At 45.5% G+C, this 17847-nt stretch overlaps 1 protein-coding gene across 4 annotated transcripts in view; it reads right to left on the bottom strand.

Moving 5' to 3' along the window:
• Positions 1 to 94: 94 nt before the first annotated feature.
• pax7b (paired box 7b) overlaps positions 95 to 17847 on the bottom strand; it is a 45075-nt gene continuing 27322 nt past the window's right edge. For all 4 annotated transcript variants that reach the window (XM_026998139.2, XM_026998141.2, XM_026998140.2 and 1 more), the window contains exons 8-9: positions 3913 to 4162; positions 95 to 1711 (exon numbers count right to left, since the gene is read on the bottom strand). In XM_026998139.2, coding sequence (XP_026853940.1) covers positions 1596 to 1711; positions 3913 to 4162 — 366 coding nt within the window. In that variant the 3' untranslated portion in view covers positions 95 to 1595. The remainder of the gene's footprint in view (positions 1712 to 3912; positions 4163 to 17847) is intronic.

Here is a 17847-nt window from a genome sequence, read left to right as displayed (position 1 = left end):
ACTGACACTTTACATCAATGTGTGATTTACATTTAAGTAGTGTGTATTTTAATGTCTTTGGAACAATAAATGAATCAAAAGAGGGCAAATAGAATACAGTATTTTAAAATTTATTTTGAAATAGGACTATTGTATTCTGTTCACTCCCTCCTCAGACTACAATGTTTAAACTTTTTCTCATAACCACCAATTCACATTCTAAAGTACAATACACCTTTATATTTTACTGTGATCAATTAAAATAATTAACAGCAAGTGCTACTACATTAGTGTATCTTCGTATGCACAAATATATGTTTGAATATTGGAATATGAGCCCACAATGCCCCTTCAATAAGTATAACAATTAGATTAGGGCATTTAATTTGAGGTAATCATTGCTGAAGGTATACATGTGATGGAATTGTCAATACCTAGTCAGTAAAAAAAAGTGCAAGACATTTGTGGAATGTAGGAATAACATGTATAAGAGCTCATAAGATATTATGTAAATGTTTAAAAATTGAGCACCTTTAAGAATGAGAGTAGAAAATCTCAAAGTAATCCTACTGCCATGAAATAACCTTGAAAAGTAAAATGTTTATGTGCAATTCAAAGGTAATGTGTGCTTTAAGATCATAGTGGTAATACTTAAATGAAACTGACTGCTTTTGTATGTAACAATCTGTAATTAATGCTTCAGGAATGTCAATATTGTCTTACTCCATAAGACAAAATTATCATAAATAATACTGACGAGTGTCTCCCTCCAAAGCTCATCTCTGCTTTTGGTCAGGAGGCAAGCTGCTCTGTCCCTTTTAAGACTGTTTTCATTTCTCACTGTTGTGGCTTTTCCCAGTGGCCACATGTGGGGACGAAGGGGAAAGGATTGGAAAGTCTTGGAGCCCTCATTGGCCACTCATTCCCTGGAGGTCTCCACTGAGCTAGACACCCCACTGACTTGCCCAGATCTCTTGGAATGTCAGGCTTAAGATTAAAATGTGAAGGTCGAATAACACGCAGTGCAGGAAGCCCAGAATGCTATCAGCCTCTCTCCATGCGTCTCTGTGAAAGCCAAACTTTGCAGAGGAAGCAAATACGACAAATAAAAGGTGTAAACAAAACATCATTACAATAATAATTGCAACGGTAATAGAAACAACCACAATCATTATATCAAATATAACTTTTATACCATCATTTTAAGTCCTATAAACAATGTGGTCCAAGAATTTCATAATGGGGGTGGGGCTGCAGTTGCGTCTGCTGTGTGCTAACATAGGTTAGGACTGCTAACATTGACTGCTATGGTCAGGGCATGATTGATCCAGGCCCAGATAACAGATGTTTGCCTTCATCCAGCCCCATCTGAAACCCTGAAAGAAGCTCTTTGTCACGATTGGGGAGGGGGGTGGGGGGAATGGGGATGCATGGGAAGAGATGAGAGTCTGTACTGTAGTGTCTGTTTGCGACATGGCTTTCGTGTTCGCTCAGCCATAGTTGGAGGGTCTAAGGCTGTCCATGATTCGAGCTGCATCTCTTTTCTCTGCCCCAGCGACGGGTTCAGCGCGATGGACACAGGTAATGCTGGTACGGAGCTCGGCCGGGCGGCGCCGTCAGTAGGCCTGGCCCGTCTCCACCTGTAAGAGCCCCAGCACGGCCGACGGTTCCCCGAGCTTCATCCTCCTCTGCGTGGAGAGGCTCACGTTCTTCGCCAGGTAGTCCACTGCAGCTGCACAGAAAAGGAAGTCGAGCAGAATGAATACCCAAAAAAACCTCAGGCTTCGTTCCATAAGGTGCCTGAGAAAATGAACCTACAGTAGGTTGAGTCATAGCACAAAGTGGTTATTCGGAGCCCAGGCAGCGTCTCCTAACTACTGACTAATATGCAGCTGACGGCTGTTTGGGGAAGTAAATGAGCCACCTGTTCCTCTCTGTCATTCACTCCTGTCAGGCAGAGTTTCCCTCCACACACTCTTCATTATCTCTGTCAGCCCGCCTTCTGCATTCCACACTCCCCCATCATCCTGTATCAGATCAGGACATACTGCTCAGCCGCGAATCCAGATCGGCTTTCCCTTTTTCTTAGTAAATGGCACATAACAACAAGGTGTCAACAGAGAGGTGGGCAAATCGCTGAAAAACACAGTGCCCAGAAACGCATTTTCCAAGCAAGGAGGGTTTTTGACACTTCTTTAAGGGTTCAGAAAACTGCTGTGAAATTACACCACCATGTTATTTCCAGTAACATAAGGCAGCTTTAGATAATAAGTCTAAATCTTGCCTGCCAGTGCATATGTGAGCATATGGCTGTAAGAATTGTGGGGGTGAAAAGGGAGGAAATGATGAGAGAGATTTCCGCCGGATAGGTAGAATGCGACCTGATCCACCCAACACGGTGTGACTAACAAAGCCCCAGGGGGCAGAGTGCTGGCAGAGGCCGATGTGCAGTCCTACTTTGCGGGGAGATCTTTATCGGGAGCACGTGTCGGGACTACCCCGCAGGCCGATCCAAGGGTCGGAGGGCACGCCCTGTCCCGCCCGTGGCCTGGGACCCCGGCGTTGATCTGGCTCACACCTCACAAGGTTTCAATTTGACCGCACAAGCCAGAGACGTCAGGAACGCCGGAGGGGTGGAAAGCAGCGCGCAGCACCAGGGAGGTGACGCGGACGCACCAAGGGCAGCTTGGAGCTAGCCCGGCAAGGGGCAGAAACCGAGGAAGCTCCAATTAACTGCCCCCCTACCCAGCTACTTCCATTTTAAAACAAATCCTTCCCAGGCCCCCCTCACAACTTAATCCATAGTCAAACTGGTAATGAGTATTATTAAGTTAGCACGAGGCTGCGGCAGGGGGAACCCTCAGGCTGTTCTTTTCCTAGGCACCCATCTCCCTATGCTCACAACTAAAATGGAAAAAACAAAAAAAGAACAGCTAATAGAAAAAGAGAAAAGGCTACAGATGCTAAGAGGACAAAATGTTGTATACAGATGTTGAGAAGACAAGGGCTGTGTTTGGGTATTTCAGACCACAGCACGCATTTCTGAACTATTCAAGGTGCAGACACAATAATCACTGAATTATCGAATGAAGATGTCAGCTGTAATGACAAAGTACATACCTGAGCCAGAGTCAACAGAAGCCTTCATGATTAATGGGTAAAAAAAATCTCCTGGGTGTGAACATAAGCATGTTGGCATTAGCTGCTGGCCTGTCAAGTATGTCGCGCGCATGTGGTGGTAGGCTCTTTGATATCCCTGGTTGGCAGGGGGGGGGTTATTTTCACCTTTCCTTCTTCTTTTGTGGTGCGTGGCAGCGCCAGGGCGGGGCAAACGCGGACGCTGCCAGCCGTCTGTCAGCATGACGGTAAGTAGCAGGGGGTTAGCACGAGTTAGCGCGCGGAAGAACGTTAGCCAGCAGAGAAAAGGAGGCTGTCAGGAGCGTGCGGGGCACACGGTAGCAGCTGCATACCTGTGGGTGGGCCAGCTGTCCGTACCGGAGACACTTGGCCTGACAGCTAGCAAAGGGGGTAATCACAGACGACTTAACTCTGTGCTCTTTCTCTCTCTTTGTTTTTCTCTCTCTCCCTCTCTCTCTCTCTCTCTTTCTCTCTCTCTCTCTCTCACCGGAAGCCTTCTTTTTCTCCTGTCATCCCAGGTTTACTCTTTAAATCCTCCTCAAAAGTGCACTCTGCCTCTCGCCTTTCTCCGAGATGCGCCCTATCTCCTCCCTGGCACTCCTGGCCATGGTGTGCGTGGAGCGTGGACGTCGCCCTGCAGCGTGTGCCATCTAAGCTGCCGTCTCGCCCAGTGCATTGTCAAGAAGCGTCAGACAGGCACGCTTAGCGAGAAATTAAGCCGATCTGTGACTTTCACTCAGGAGGTGGTGTTGTGGTAGCGGTGTGCTAGGTGTTGGTGCGGGCTGCTGTACTCACTCTGCCCATACTGGCTGTACTGGTAGCCTGCGGCGACAGGGTCGACGCTGTAGCTGGTGGTGCTGTAGGTGGGCGGGCAGTAGGACTGGGAGGAGGCCAGGCTCTCCGCCGTCTTAATGGGCTCCGAGCGCTGGCTGCAGCTGCCTGAGATGGTGTTGGTGGCCTCCAGGCCGCCGTGCAACGGCGAGATGGAGAAGTCGTGCTGGGCCTGGGGGGCCACGGTGCCGGGGTTACTCAGGATGCTCATCACCTGCAGGCAGAGGTGGGGCAGGGGCAGGTGGTGTCACTGATGGAGCTCTCCAGGCCGGCTTTGGGACAAATGTGCCCTCGGCAATGATTCATCATAATCACGACAAGCTCATGCAGCTCGAGTATCCAGCACTGGCAAGAGTTAACAGCATCACAACAGCAGCATTTCACAGCATCTCAAGGGAGCATTTGGCTGCTTGCAAACAGTGTGACAGTAAATAACACAGAGGGTTAGAGTAGAAATGGGACCTAGGAAAGTGAGAGCGAGAGAGAGACAGAGACAGAGAAAGAGTGAGGGAGATTGAGACAATGGAGAGACAGTGACATAGTGTAGCAGTCTGTGTGTGTGTCTGTTTCTGTGCGTCTGTATGTGTGTTTGCCAGAGTTGAGTGTCCTGAGGGTGAGTGCATAACATGCTCTCTGGGAGGTTTTAATCAGAGGCCCTCAGCCATCCCACAGCCTCTGGCCTCATGAATGATTAAAACGTTTCAAATAATAAATGCTCATATTAGACACCCCTGGAGAATAGATCAGCCACTGTGCCAGGTCTACTTTCCCCTCTCACAGCTTGGCTTGGGTGTAACTTAACATTAGACAGAAATCAAAGTCTACACAATTCAATTTTTCTTCTTTTGTCACTTTTAAGCACTGAGCAAAGCCAGACTGATCCTGCATCCAGTGCATCCCAGCTAGACCACGGGGGAACAAAACAAAACACGAGGCTACAGAAAGATGTTCAAAATGTCAGGGGAGGCCGGCTGGAAGAAGAAATGGAGAGAGAAGGGAGGCAAGCAAGCGTTAAGGAGCAGGAGGTGACAGAGAGAGGGAGAGAGAAAAAGAGAGAGAGAGAGAGAGAGAGAGAGAGAGAGAGAGAGAGAGAGACAGCCGGGAGAACCGAGCTTCGTGCAGATGTGGCCGTGTCTGCCACATGCTCCCCATCCTCATGAACATCAGGTTCCCGTTGCGGCTCGCTACGCCCCACTGACCTCTGGCCGTCTCGGGCCCCGGCCTGCTAAACCAATTAGCCCTTCGCAGGGCCGCCAAGAGCCAAACCAGGCCCACATGCACGGCCCCGGCAACATCCACAGGCTATCTGCCCCAGTTCCATCCAACCTGCACGTTCACCAGCTCTTTTGCAAAGGCGGGGCGCACCCTCCTGACCAGAGGGCAGACATGGGTTAATGCACACCCTAAACAGGTAAGTGAATTTAGATTAATCTCCTTTGCCCAACGGTCCCGGGAAAACATGTAGCATTTGAAAGGTCTTAAAACCGTAAAAGGACATTCGAGATGTTATACTGTATGTTCAAGTATGTAAGTATGGAAAGTCCCTGGACTCAGTGGTGTTCGTATGATGCACGCACAAGGGAGGGGAAGAGAGTGTGTGTGTGTGTGTGTGTGTGTGTGTGTGTGTGCACATGTGAATGCAGCCGCCCACGCGAGGCTCGGTCACACTGCAAGGAGCTGGAGTGTGACCCCGGACACGGGGCTGTGGGTCAGGGCCCGCCCGCCTGCCCCACAGGGGGCTCCGCTGCCAGCTGGAGGGGAGACCGACTTAACAGCCGCTTAATTGAGCCTCCATTATATTCGGCTCTTTTGTATGCCCGTTAAATTAAACGCCCACTAACAGGACTAGGCGACATCCAGCACCAGCAAAGAATTAAACGTAAAAAAGAATGAAAGATCTGTGTAGAAAATGTAAAAATATATTTATTATATTTATTTATATATATTTTTATTATATGTGCTCCTGCTTTTACATGCTCATTTCTGTAACCATAATGAGCTACTGTGTTTTAGACTGAAAATGAGTTTTTTTCATAAATAATCAAAGTCTTGAGGAGGAACCTTCAATTTCTGCTGAATATAATAAAGTCATGAATTGCCATAATCTGCTGAGTTCTCTTGAACCGACATTTGAGTGTAATTGGAGGTAATTTTGGGGTAATAGCAAAGCTGGAGCATGTGTACGTTCATACGCTCGGCAGGAGCAGAGTTTTAATCAGATGAGTGTTGGGGGGAGGGGCAGAATGGAGTGTGGGGGGTGCAGTGCACGGGGTGTCGGGGCAGAATGTGGAGAGAGAGCAGAGAGAACGCTGGGCGCCTGACACCTCCATTCAGCCCGCCGCTAAGCGGCCTGTCGCCTCGCTGATGCCATTATTGCGCCGAAAGCTGAATTATTCAAATCTTCAAATTTAGCATAACCTTATTGACATCAATTAAAGTGGCGAATGGAGAATGTTCTGGTGCAGCGAGGCACAGAGGGCGGGCACAGGAGGGAAGAGGCCCGTGCCTCTGTTGCCGCTCCCCGCGCTTGGCTCCGGCCGGCCACAGCCTCGTGCACCAAGCACGCGCAGCACAGGCGGGGCGGGACGAGGACTGCACAGCAGCGGCGTGACCCAGACGGGCTCCCTCGGTGGCGTTTACATGGGCTACAGCCCGCACAGCAGGACAGACCAATCAACAGGCAGGAAAATAAACCTCAGGAGTCTTGTTTTAACTGGTCTTATTTCAAAAGGAGGTGGCTCTGGTATTTCCCCTAAACAACAGCCATCTTCTTTTAGAAAGTTCTCTTAGGAAAAAAATAACTAAACTAAAATAAATACTAAATAAAATAAAAACTAAAAGCAGACTAAAGACTGAAACAGATAAAGGCGCTTAACCTTGCCTGTGGGTGGAAACCGAAGAAGAAAATAAGTTCTGAGCTACGGGGAGATGGGAGTGAGTGGGGCAAGAGTTACACCAGGCTGGGGGTTGTAATCTATCATTTCCTGCCACACTACCATCCCTAAGTAAAAATCAATATTCTTTCCACATGTGTAACCTTTTTGTATCTGATATGGCTGGTGGGAGGAAGCAGGAATATTTACCAAATCATCCCGGCTGACAAACAATATCCCCAGGCACTTGAGCTCTGAAGCCTCATAAGCACAAGAGGACAAACTACCACGCGTACACACACACACACACACGCACACACACACAAATGCAAGCACAGAGCAAAAACAATCAACAGTCTTGAATACACTTTCTCTAGTCTTTTCAAACTTTCTACCCCGACGATCATAAACCGCCTCCTCTCTCTCTCTCTCTCTCTCTCTCTCTCTCTCTCTCTCTCTCTCTCTCTCTCTCTCTCTCTCTCTCTCTCTCTCTCTCTCTCTCTCAGCAGTAGCCAAGCTTTCATTTGTTGTGGGAGAACTGCAGGAGTAGATAAAGCTGAGCAGGACCCAGTGTAAAGGCCATAGCTCCAGGCGTCCCTCCCCTCTCCTTCTCCTTCCCTTTCTCTCTGCAGATAGATTACTTTATAAATAACAATAAAAGTCATTAATTCTCTAAACTTCAGAGCCCTCCAGCCTGCAGTATTGTAAATGTAAGGCTGGAAATTGCAACAATGTGCTTCCTTTCAGATAAATAAATATTGTGTTTGCAATACAAAAAGAGAGCTTTATACCATCCTAATTTCCTTAACTGTCAAATTATATTTTTTGTCTGCCAGAGTGAATGATGCAGATTTACTCCTTGTTAATGTATTACCCAGAATGCAGCCAGGCAGGGTTAGAACAGAGCTGAAATGTTATGTTGCTTCGATGACAAAGAGGAAGGAAAATGGTCAGAATTTTACAGAAAACAAAGTTAATTTATCACCATGACCCTATTCGATACTCAGCCAAATATTTCACAATTGCATTAACAGTGGAATAAAAAAGGAAACGTATGCTGTTTTCTGAGATCCAGCTGTTTATCAGGACACAGATTCACCTCCTAAAGCAGGATTCATATTAAAATGACTACTGTAGCCGGGTGTTTATGTGGAACGTATTCCACAGCCACGCTCTTTGAATAGATGAGCAGCAAACAGCGTTTTGGGGCCAGGCTGCAGGGCTGGTGAGCACCCTGCTGAGCTCAGCACTACAATAGCAACAGTGACAATAAAGAAGACCGTCAGCGTCATCACACAGAAGGGCAGAATCGGGCCAGTCCACCTGCTTGGGGTCTCCTCCCGGCTTAGGCCCAGGCCGAGAGGAGGAGCGAGGCCCTCAGATGCAGGGAGAGGAGGGGAGGAGAGAGCAGGAGGGGCCTGAGGACAAAAGACTCCTGGAGGAGTGTGCGCGCCCGAGGGCCAGTCTGCCTGCAGAGCAGATAGGACTCCCCTCGGTACACTTCGCAGCACAGCAATTCAGCTTGGGAACACACACACACACGCACTCACACATAGCTTTATCCCACCCTGACTGGATTTGCTGGAGTGTGGGAGCCAGGCGCTCGTTTTGCCTGAGAGCAGGACACTGCAGCACTGAGCAGGGGTCACCTGTGTACAGAACAGCGCTAGGCTCCACGGAAGGTACCGCACGGTTATCTCCCCAGCACAGGGCTGGATCCTTCCCTCAGCCAGCCTGCGACACTCAAACAGATTACTGTTGATGAGTGGGATGATCATTTCTGTATAAATATTTAAAAAAAAAAAAAAAAAAAAACATGACACACCTCCATAAAGATATTGGATTTGTCGGATTAGGAGGCCAAGCACAATGTGCTCCGGAGTGACATGGACATGAGAACATCTTACTCACACACTGCGACATTTTCTTTTTCAGGGGAATATCTGATGCAACGCCACAGTAATTAAGGCAGGAGATAATGGCATTCTCAGGCAGGCAGATGCATTTCTGAGAGTACCCATAATCCTTCTCTAAATCCCAACACCCCCGTCTAACAGCAAACGATGTCAAACGGAAGGACAAGCAAACAAACGCACTTTTCTTAGGATATTTAAAAAAAATTTCTTCATTCCAAAATTTCTGATGCAATTGCTCTCTGACTTAAGAAATCCAGTTTCGTCATAACTCTGGCACCTGTGCTCAGAATGTCGAGGGAATTCACCAATATTTTAATCAACATGAAGAACCTGAGGTTAAAATATGTAATGATGTCCTCAGACCAATTCATTATTAGCCTGTCGTTAATTGACTCAGCAATGCTAAGCTAACCATGGGCATATCCATTCACTTTCCTCCTTGATACTTGATTCAGTTGAGGTCGGCTGTCTCATCCTTTTCCCTTATCTGAGACAGCAAAGTTTCTGAAATAAACACAACTTCATAATTTCAGCTAATGATTTTATCACGGCTGGAGGGAGAGCTGGGTTACCTGTCCAACTAATGCAGCTCATCACTCTCTCTCTCTCTCTCTCTCTCTCTCTCTCTCTCTCTCTCTCTCTTAGCCTCTGTGTCCCTCTCTGCTCCAGTGGCAGGCAGCAGATGACAGAGATGATTTCCTCGTCTGGCCGTGTGTCACTGCGTTAATGGGCTACAGCACATTAATTAAAAGTGAAAAGGGGAAATCCAGCAAAGAGAGAGAGAGAGAGAGAGAGAGAGAGAGAGAGAGAGAGAGAGAGAGAGAGAGAGAGAGAGAAGTGAGGGAACTGAAACCAAGAGGAAGGAGGCGAAATAGAGTGGGGGGGGGGGGGGGGGCACACTGAGGGAGCCTTTAATTGTTTCAAATTAGGCATTTGATTGACAGTGACAGAAAGTGGGCATTGACAAGCTGGGCCCTGATGAGAGCGATTAGCATGCAGCCAAACAAGCTGTCACTTCTAGCAACACGTTAGCTATGGGAAATATTGGGCATATGGCTCTTTTAACCCTGTACGGCAAACCAGACTCCTAACAGACTCTTCAGTTGGTGATTGATGGATGAGAGATGACTGGGTGGTCCTGCACCAGTATACATTATTAAATGAAAATTATTATACATGTTGCCATAAAAAAGGAACGAGAGAAAATTTTGTTATTAATCGAAATCTTTTCCTCCACAAACACAGCAGGGGAATCAAATGCCCAGTGGTCCACCCCAGTTCAGCTGAATCCTCTGCACGCCAGAGTCTATCCAACGACGCCGCTTCCTAAACATCCCAAAGTGCTACAAGGCCTCTCAGTAACCAAAGGTTAATGTATGCTATTGGGCCACAATGCAGAGGGAGAGTGTGGTGCAATCCCATTACGTTCTCCAGTATGTTTGCAGCAGTATAGGATTCAGGCACAAGGAACAAACATCGCCCCCGTGACCTCTCTAGGCAGCCGCCCAGCCAGGACGCTGCATGCTGCCGCCCTACCAAATTAATCGTCTGCTTAAAATGATTTCGCAAGAGCTGATGAAATGGCAAGGCACAGTGGCTCAGTCCAAGAATAATGCGAGGTGGAGTCAAGTGGCAGGAGGCAGGGGGTGTGGGCAGGGGCGGTTTGCTCAAAACAGCAGGCAGCAGGAATAGTGAAGAATGTCAGGTCAAATTGTTCTTGACAGTGTTAATATCGGCACCTCATAGAGATAATTACATGTAAATAAACAGTGAAATAGCTCTCAGCTGGAGACTGGGAGTGAGAGCAGAACAGTTAGTGTCAGCCAGCTGGGGACTCCAACATTGCTTAACGTGTGTAGGGAGGGAGGGAGGGAGGAGGTAGAGAGAGGTAGTGAGAGGTGAAGTAAACCTACCACATGTAAACCATATAAATTAAACGAACACACAGCAGACGCAAACACGCACACGCACACTCACACACACACACACACCGACACAGACACACACACACACACACTAAAGCCAAACACTAACTAGACTGAGTGGCAGTAATTCTTTGTAATATTAATCACAGATTCACACCTGTCAGGCTGGTATCTGGAACTAACACAAAGCATGTCCACACTTCAGTCTTTGGTGGCATGTGCAGGGTCATAACTGTTAAAGTGTTATGCTCCTTTTCAGAGCCAATGACCCTGCAAACATCCCTACAATACTCACTTGGTGCTCATGAGCTCAGAACACACATGCATGGCAAAACACTTTGTACATAAAACATGTTACTAATGTTAAAGAAACAAAGAAACAAATAGAAGAGGTTTGAGATGGACTACACAGTAAGAAAATATTTCTAACAAAACTGGTCTAGGAACATTTAGTCTGGGATAATGAGGACTGCTTATTTTCGTGTACCCCATAACACAAGAACACAGGGAACATAGGAGCCTTGATATGTAGTATATCAACATAACCGGAGACATATATAAAGCATGTCTCTTTGAAAAACACACAGACTGCTTAGACATATGGGCAACCGCTCAAAAAGACAATATCACTGCTTAACCCGTGATTTTTAATAGGCAATGTTTTTCAATCTGACAGTCACTCCTACTGCACAGGAGCCATATTGTCTGTGTATTGGTCTCAGCCTGCCCCTACTTAAATCCTCATCTTCTAGGATTTGCTGAAATTTATATTAGCTGCCTCTGCAAGATAAATGTAAATCGCATCCCCTTATATTTACTATTTATCGGGATGCAACAGCTCACTTTCCGCAGGAACTATCTCTCACTCACACAAACACCGCCGAATTTAAATAGCGGTTTTATTGTCCACCGCAGCCTTTCATCTGTGCAAGGGGAATAATGTTTCCTCTCTGGAAAGAGGCGCAAGAGGGAGCCGGGGAGAGGGAGAGAGAGGGAATTGTGCTGGACACACCGTTGAGCCGGCGTTAGAAAAGGGGTGGGGGTTGACAGAGGGGAGGTCAGCGGTAGCTCATTGTGACGGACGCGAAGGGGCACAGAGAGGAAGAGGAGGTTGGTGATGTGACAGGATTCAGGAAGCAGGCGAAAAACCATGTGCCGCAATTAAAACTGTTGACTGGACGTAGATGCCCTGATGTTTTCTTAGGATCTGCATTCCAACAAAGGAATGACTACCAAGACGGACTAGCCATTGGCCTGCCTAGCAGCAGGTAGAGCAATTAAAAACATTCCACCGCTAGGCTGCTTCCTTGCTGTGTCAGGATAGGACTCGCTGTTCATTCCTTCATCTGTCCAGGCGCACAGCTGTGCTCCGATTGTGTTCAGAGAACTCATTCTGCAGATACACCTTGCCAACAGAAAGAGCCATCGGTCATGCGGCAGTTTACACATATAAAACCCCTCCACCAGCACAGTGACACTACATTCCCTCAACGGCGGGTCCAGACACCAGAAAGCCACCACCTGCGATTAACACGAAGGGACTCCGATTGCACCGAGTCCGAGCTAGCAGGAAGAAGGGCAGAGTGAGAGAGGGAAAGAGAGAGAGAGCAGGAGTAAAAGTGAGAGGCAGAGTGAGAGAGGGAGAGAGAGAAGAAATGAAAAAAAAATATTCATGCAGAAAACATTCCGCCAGTGGGTATGATTTAAATTCCCTGATTTTCTTGGCAGCTCCCATGCAGGTCTCATCTCTTTTTTTCCTAAAGCTTTTTAAATTCTTGCCAAATTGAAACAGCATCTGTATTTAAGACAAGTTCTAATTAGCAAGTATTTTCCCTTCTGCTTCTCTCGGAGTACCGGCATGAAGTAAATATGTGCATTTATTAGGGCTTTTGATTTGTTGATGGAAGCCTGTGCCAGCTGACGCCATGCCCAGCGACACGCTTAATACGGCAGCCTTAATAACACCAGTGACTGCAGACAAACTCCCTCATTGACATGCAGGTGCACAATGTCGAGAGCCAAAATAGAGGAAAAGAAGTGAGCTCTCTCCCCAAACCCCCCACCCCCTTACTACCCCCCACTACAAAACTGTTTTTCTTTCTGGCAACCCCCTTGCGCAGGCTTCTTAAATATAATTCATCCAGTTTAAAGTGGCTGTGGTGCTAATGGGAGAAGCCACGTGAGGTTTGAGTACCCCCGCCCCTTATCTCTAGCAGACAGTTGTCAGGAATCACTGGAGAGGACTGGGCGAGTGCGCGGCAGCTCAGGCGCGCGGGCCTGGGGATAGGGATCAAAGGCGGCGCGGGTGAGCGCTGCTCTTCCTCTGATCCCCCCGCGCTGAGAGCCAGCCTATTTGCTCTCCTTCCCCGACATCAAATGCTAGCCAGAGTTCCTTCATTCCGAAACACAAATCTTCCGACCGCAGTGGAGGAGCAGAATTATGTTTCATTCCACCAACGCTAACATTCCTTTTGTCTTCCATTATGAGTATATGGGCATGTTTGTTGTTTATTATTTTTTGTTTGTGTGTGTGTGTGTGTGTGTGTGTGTGTGTGTGTGTGTGTGTGTGTGCGCGCGCGCTGTCCGCATGTTATCACTACTATCTCTTTATTGTGAAATGCAGGTTAAATTTAGCTGAAAATATTTTAAGTGTGTTTTTTTGTTTCCAGTCACCTGCATTCCTGAGAGATGATGGAGAATACGCGTGTGTATTCTCAAGTTTCTACATTTCTAAATTTCTAATTTGACCAACCTAGAATATTATTATAAGGAACAAACTAACATGATTACAAGTTATTTGTGTTCTCTCTGAGTTAATTCTCTGCTTATCTGGTATATATAAATAACACCAAAGAAACAGAAGAAAAATGTTAGTCCAAATCTCACTGCTTACTAAAGACATCTGCTACAGAAAATGGCTCCTTCTAACCTTCTTCTAACCACCCACAACAACAAGCAGCTACAGTAAACTACACTGAAGGAAAATGCTGCAATATAAAGATTTCAGATCTTGCGTCTCAAACCTCTTCTGCTAAATGCCATAATTGCTTCAAATCATTCACTAATGTTAACACTGATATCCTATTGGAAAGTACTCCAGATTACCAATTTACATGCCATAAGTACATACAATAAATTAAATATTACATGCCATAAATACATCCATTATGGAGTAATCTGAACTTTTCTTACAATAAAATACCATCAAATTTTACATTATGGAAACATAAAAGAATCACTCACTCTTACATTATTCATTATTCTGAATTTATGTCATTTGAAGAAGTATGCAATAAATATTACATAGATCAAAACATTGTTCAGTATCTCTATCTTTAACTTGGATAGTAAACTGATAACATCAATCTTACCTACCATTTTTGGAAGTAATTCTGGAAATGACAGACAACAAAAAGTTTCAAATTTATAATTAATTAATTATTCAGATTCAGCTATAAATCATCCAATAAAAATGGGATGTGATTTATGGTGACTAATAAGGAATTTTGAAGCTAAATTAACAAAAACACATTCAGTCTGCAAATTTACATATATATTGCACATGTAATAAAATGCTTCATATGGGCCTTACAGATGCCAGTGCATGTAAACAGTAACCTTCCCCTCCCCACAATACTATGATCTCCTTCACTGATTCAGGAAATGTCCACACATACAGTATTTCTGCCACAAAATAATTGACAAACTTTCCAACATCTGAGATTACAAATGTAACTTTTGTCTTCTTTGTTTTTATCACACGACCTATCTTCAGTCTCAATCCCCAATCACCTTAAAAAGATCTCTCAATAGCATTGATAATCCCCAAGAAGACCATTTTACTCAACTGAAAAATGAAAGAAAAAAATTAAAAATTGGCCAGACCTTTTCATCGAATAAATTTCACAAGAAAAGAATATTGCTTCAGTTAACTAACAATTGCATGTAATTCCACAAAGTCAGGAGCCTATCATCAGTGTTTACTTTTTATTATTAAGTATTTTTAAAACTCCAAGGCCAACACAGAGCCCAAACCATTCTCTACAACTCCTTCTCAGACCCATCACAGACGCATTATTCTCTTGACTACTGGAGTATTCCGGAAACACACACATGCACATACACACACCCACTCTCTCTCTCTCTCTCTCTCTCGCTCTCGCTCTCGCTCTCGCTCTCACTCTCTTGCTCTCTCTCTCTCTCTCTCGCTCTCGCTCTCTCTCTCTCGCTCTCTCTCTCTCTCTCTCTCTCTCTCTCAACTCTTCTTGCCTAGTTGTGTGCTTTTCATAGTACTCTTTTCCTGCACACTACAGCACATATTTCACCCACGGCAAGTCCTTATTCTACCCCTTCCTTGGTGGCATTTCCTTATATTAGCATAGTATTTAAAAAGAGAAGATAAATAAATGTATAATAGAGTTCAAACTGGTACTCTTTGAGGGGGTGGGATCCTCTAGAGTAAGAAGCGGCCAAGACGAGAAGTCTTCCCACAGCTCCGACTGTGGTCAGCGGGAGGCTTAACAGAGATTAGGCCCTGGAACAACAGTGGTCATCAGGAGGAAACTATTAACAACAACCACAGCAGCAGCTTTCCAGAGGTGTGGTGAGAAAGTGCCTGCTTGGCAGCCTCCAAGTGTGAACGGATAGCATGCACCTGTCAGTATGGTGAGCCCAGCAGGACTTGGTTACAATCTGGCAGGCAGCCGTGCGGGCATGTTCACCACAAGTCGCGCCATTCGCGGTCCGCTCCTCAAATGAGGGAGCATCACGTGCCTGCCGATGACAGGACATGCTACTGTCATGAGTGCGCATCGCTAATTTAATGTTCATTTAAGTTAATGTTAAATGTTTTCAAATGAGCAAAGCACACACTGAGGAGGTTGTCCGTGTACACGAAGGCGGGCCACCCTGTTGCAGCTTCTTTGGGGTATAGTATCACGAAGGAAATGATTTGGTGAGGCAGATTTGCTGAGGAACACAAACCTAACCAACCAAGAAACAAACGGCACACCCTCCAGAAGAAGTTCTCTGTGCATATGCAACTCCAAAGCCAGCACCATCCATCAAAGAGGAAGTAAAAGGGACAGACATCAGAGCTGGAAGAGCATGGCCTGTACATTATATTTACGTGTATACTTACTGGTTAACATTTTTTTAAATTCTAAAAGTCACTTTTTTATATTTGTATTAAAAGATAAAGATAAATGAAGGTAAATGATGCAGAACAGATGACACATTGTGGAGAAAATGGGATGTACAACACCAAGCTTGTGTGCGGCTTCCCTACAGCTGAGAAGAACGGAAGCGTTTTGGCCTCTTGTCGGGGCTTTCATGGACACTGAGGCGCAGTGTGATGGACGGGCCTGAACTATGATACTCCTGTCAAAAAGAACATTAATTTTTCTCGCAATAAGGGCCTGATGGGCTAGCCACATGTGGCATGTGGAAGAGGGTGAAAGGGTAAGGAGGGGCCACCGAGGGGGAGGGGCCTCCGAGGGGGAGGGGCCTCCGAGGGGGCCGGGAAGAAAGAAAGACAAACCTCAAGCATACTCAAATTCAGAAAAAAAGACAACACTTATGACTACGGTTCACAGCATTACAGTACACTCTGTGCTTTCTCTGAGACTGGCCCTGTGGCATCACATTACCTCCGCCATTTTTATATTCATAAACATTGGATTGTACGTTTCATTATAGAGGTATAAGAATACCTTTTAAAGAATCCATTTCTGAACAAACAAAAAATGAGAATTAGAAAATTAATTTTAAAAGGTCAACCACAGTGACTGTGACTTGACTAGGAAGAATAGTATCTGTGATGTAGAGCAAAGGGAGTTTACTTTAGCTTCTTTCACTTACTTGTAGTGCATGTCAGTTCTGTAGCAGGCTGGGAACAGGCACATTAATACAAATAAAAAGCCAGTCATGCTCCTGATATTACCACAGGTCTGCAGCAAGAGTATTAGCCCTTAAAGCCCTTCCGCTATATACGAATAACAATCAAACATGTGGAGTAATGCCTGTGTTATCCCCCGACTCTCCACTGCAAGAGAAAATCTCTTTTTTGTCATCAAATCCCTAATTTTTTTCTTCTCCACCGAAAAAAAAGTAATACCACTTTCCAGTCTGCTTTAAGAAATATTTCAGGGGGCCGGGGGGAGAGTGGCACTAAGATGTCTGTGTGCACAAGGGGGTAATTCTGGACAAATGCAGCATTGAATTTCATTTTCAACTCCTTATACACCATTTCAATCTTATTTTATGCTTGTTAGTTAGATCTTGTTGCTTATGGTGGGCAGAACTGCCCAGTGTTGGTGTGTAATTGCATATAAATTACTTTTCACCAGTGATTGGCATTAATATCAGTTATTTTTCAATTATTTAACACATAGCAATCAACCCCAACCAAACTAGCTAGTCTTGTTTTAAAAACTCACTGTGCAAGGAGAACGATGGAGAACACAGAATCCCTTAAACACAACCATGCAGATTAACAAGGGGAAACCTCAGATATCACACCCATACAGATAGAGAATGCTTGGGTAGAACTGAGTTTTGATGGAGTTTGTGCATTGTGTCCAAGCATGGACACAGAACGACTCTGCCAACCACAAGCGCCCGCTGAACGGTGCATTCGCCACAGCGCTGCCCACAGATAAATAAAGCCAGGCCATAGGCAAGCTCCCATCTCACTCTGCTGTCACGAGATGCAACCCACAATCCTTGCCAGTCCTGATTAGTTTGTTACACTTAATTATAGCATCTTGACTTTCTTAAACATATAATAACTCCAAGAAAATTAGTTGCCGACAATTAGATGAACGGGCTAATTAGTTGGGCTGGATTGTTCCTTTTCTCTGGGAGCTGCTGTGCTGCTGCTCCTTGCAGCTGCATTCATTACAGAGCACAGGATTTGCTCTCTGCAGGGTATCCATCATTGTCTCAAACCCAAGCTTTAATGTCTTTTGAATTGAACTATTATTACTTTTTTAATTAAGAGTGTGAGCAAAACAGAAGAATATTAATTACAAAACGTTATCTTCAAAACACTTTGTTGGCACAAGAGGATAGCCACTATTTGAATACGGACTCATTAAAAAGTTCTAAGTCTGTTTCACACTCAAGAGACGCACTTAATCGCAGAGCAGACATGGCAGCAAACAAAGCACATGTCCTTTTATCTTC

The sequence above is a fragment of the Electrophorus electricus genome, chromosome 24 (genome assembly GCF_013358815.1).
Source record: "Electrophorus electricus isolate fEleEle1 chromosome 24, fEleEle1.pri, whole genome shotgun sequence".
Taxonomy (NCBI): Eukaryota; Metazoa; Chordata; class Actinopteri; order Gymnotiformes; family Gymnotidae; genus Electrophorus; species Electrophorus electricus.
This window is presented reverse-complemented; position numbering and strand designations above follow the sequence as displayed.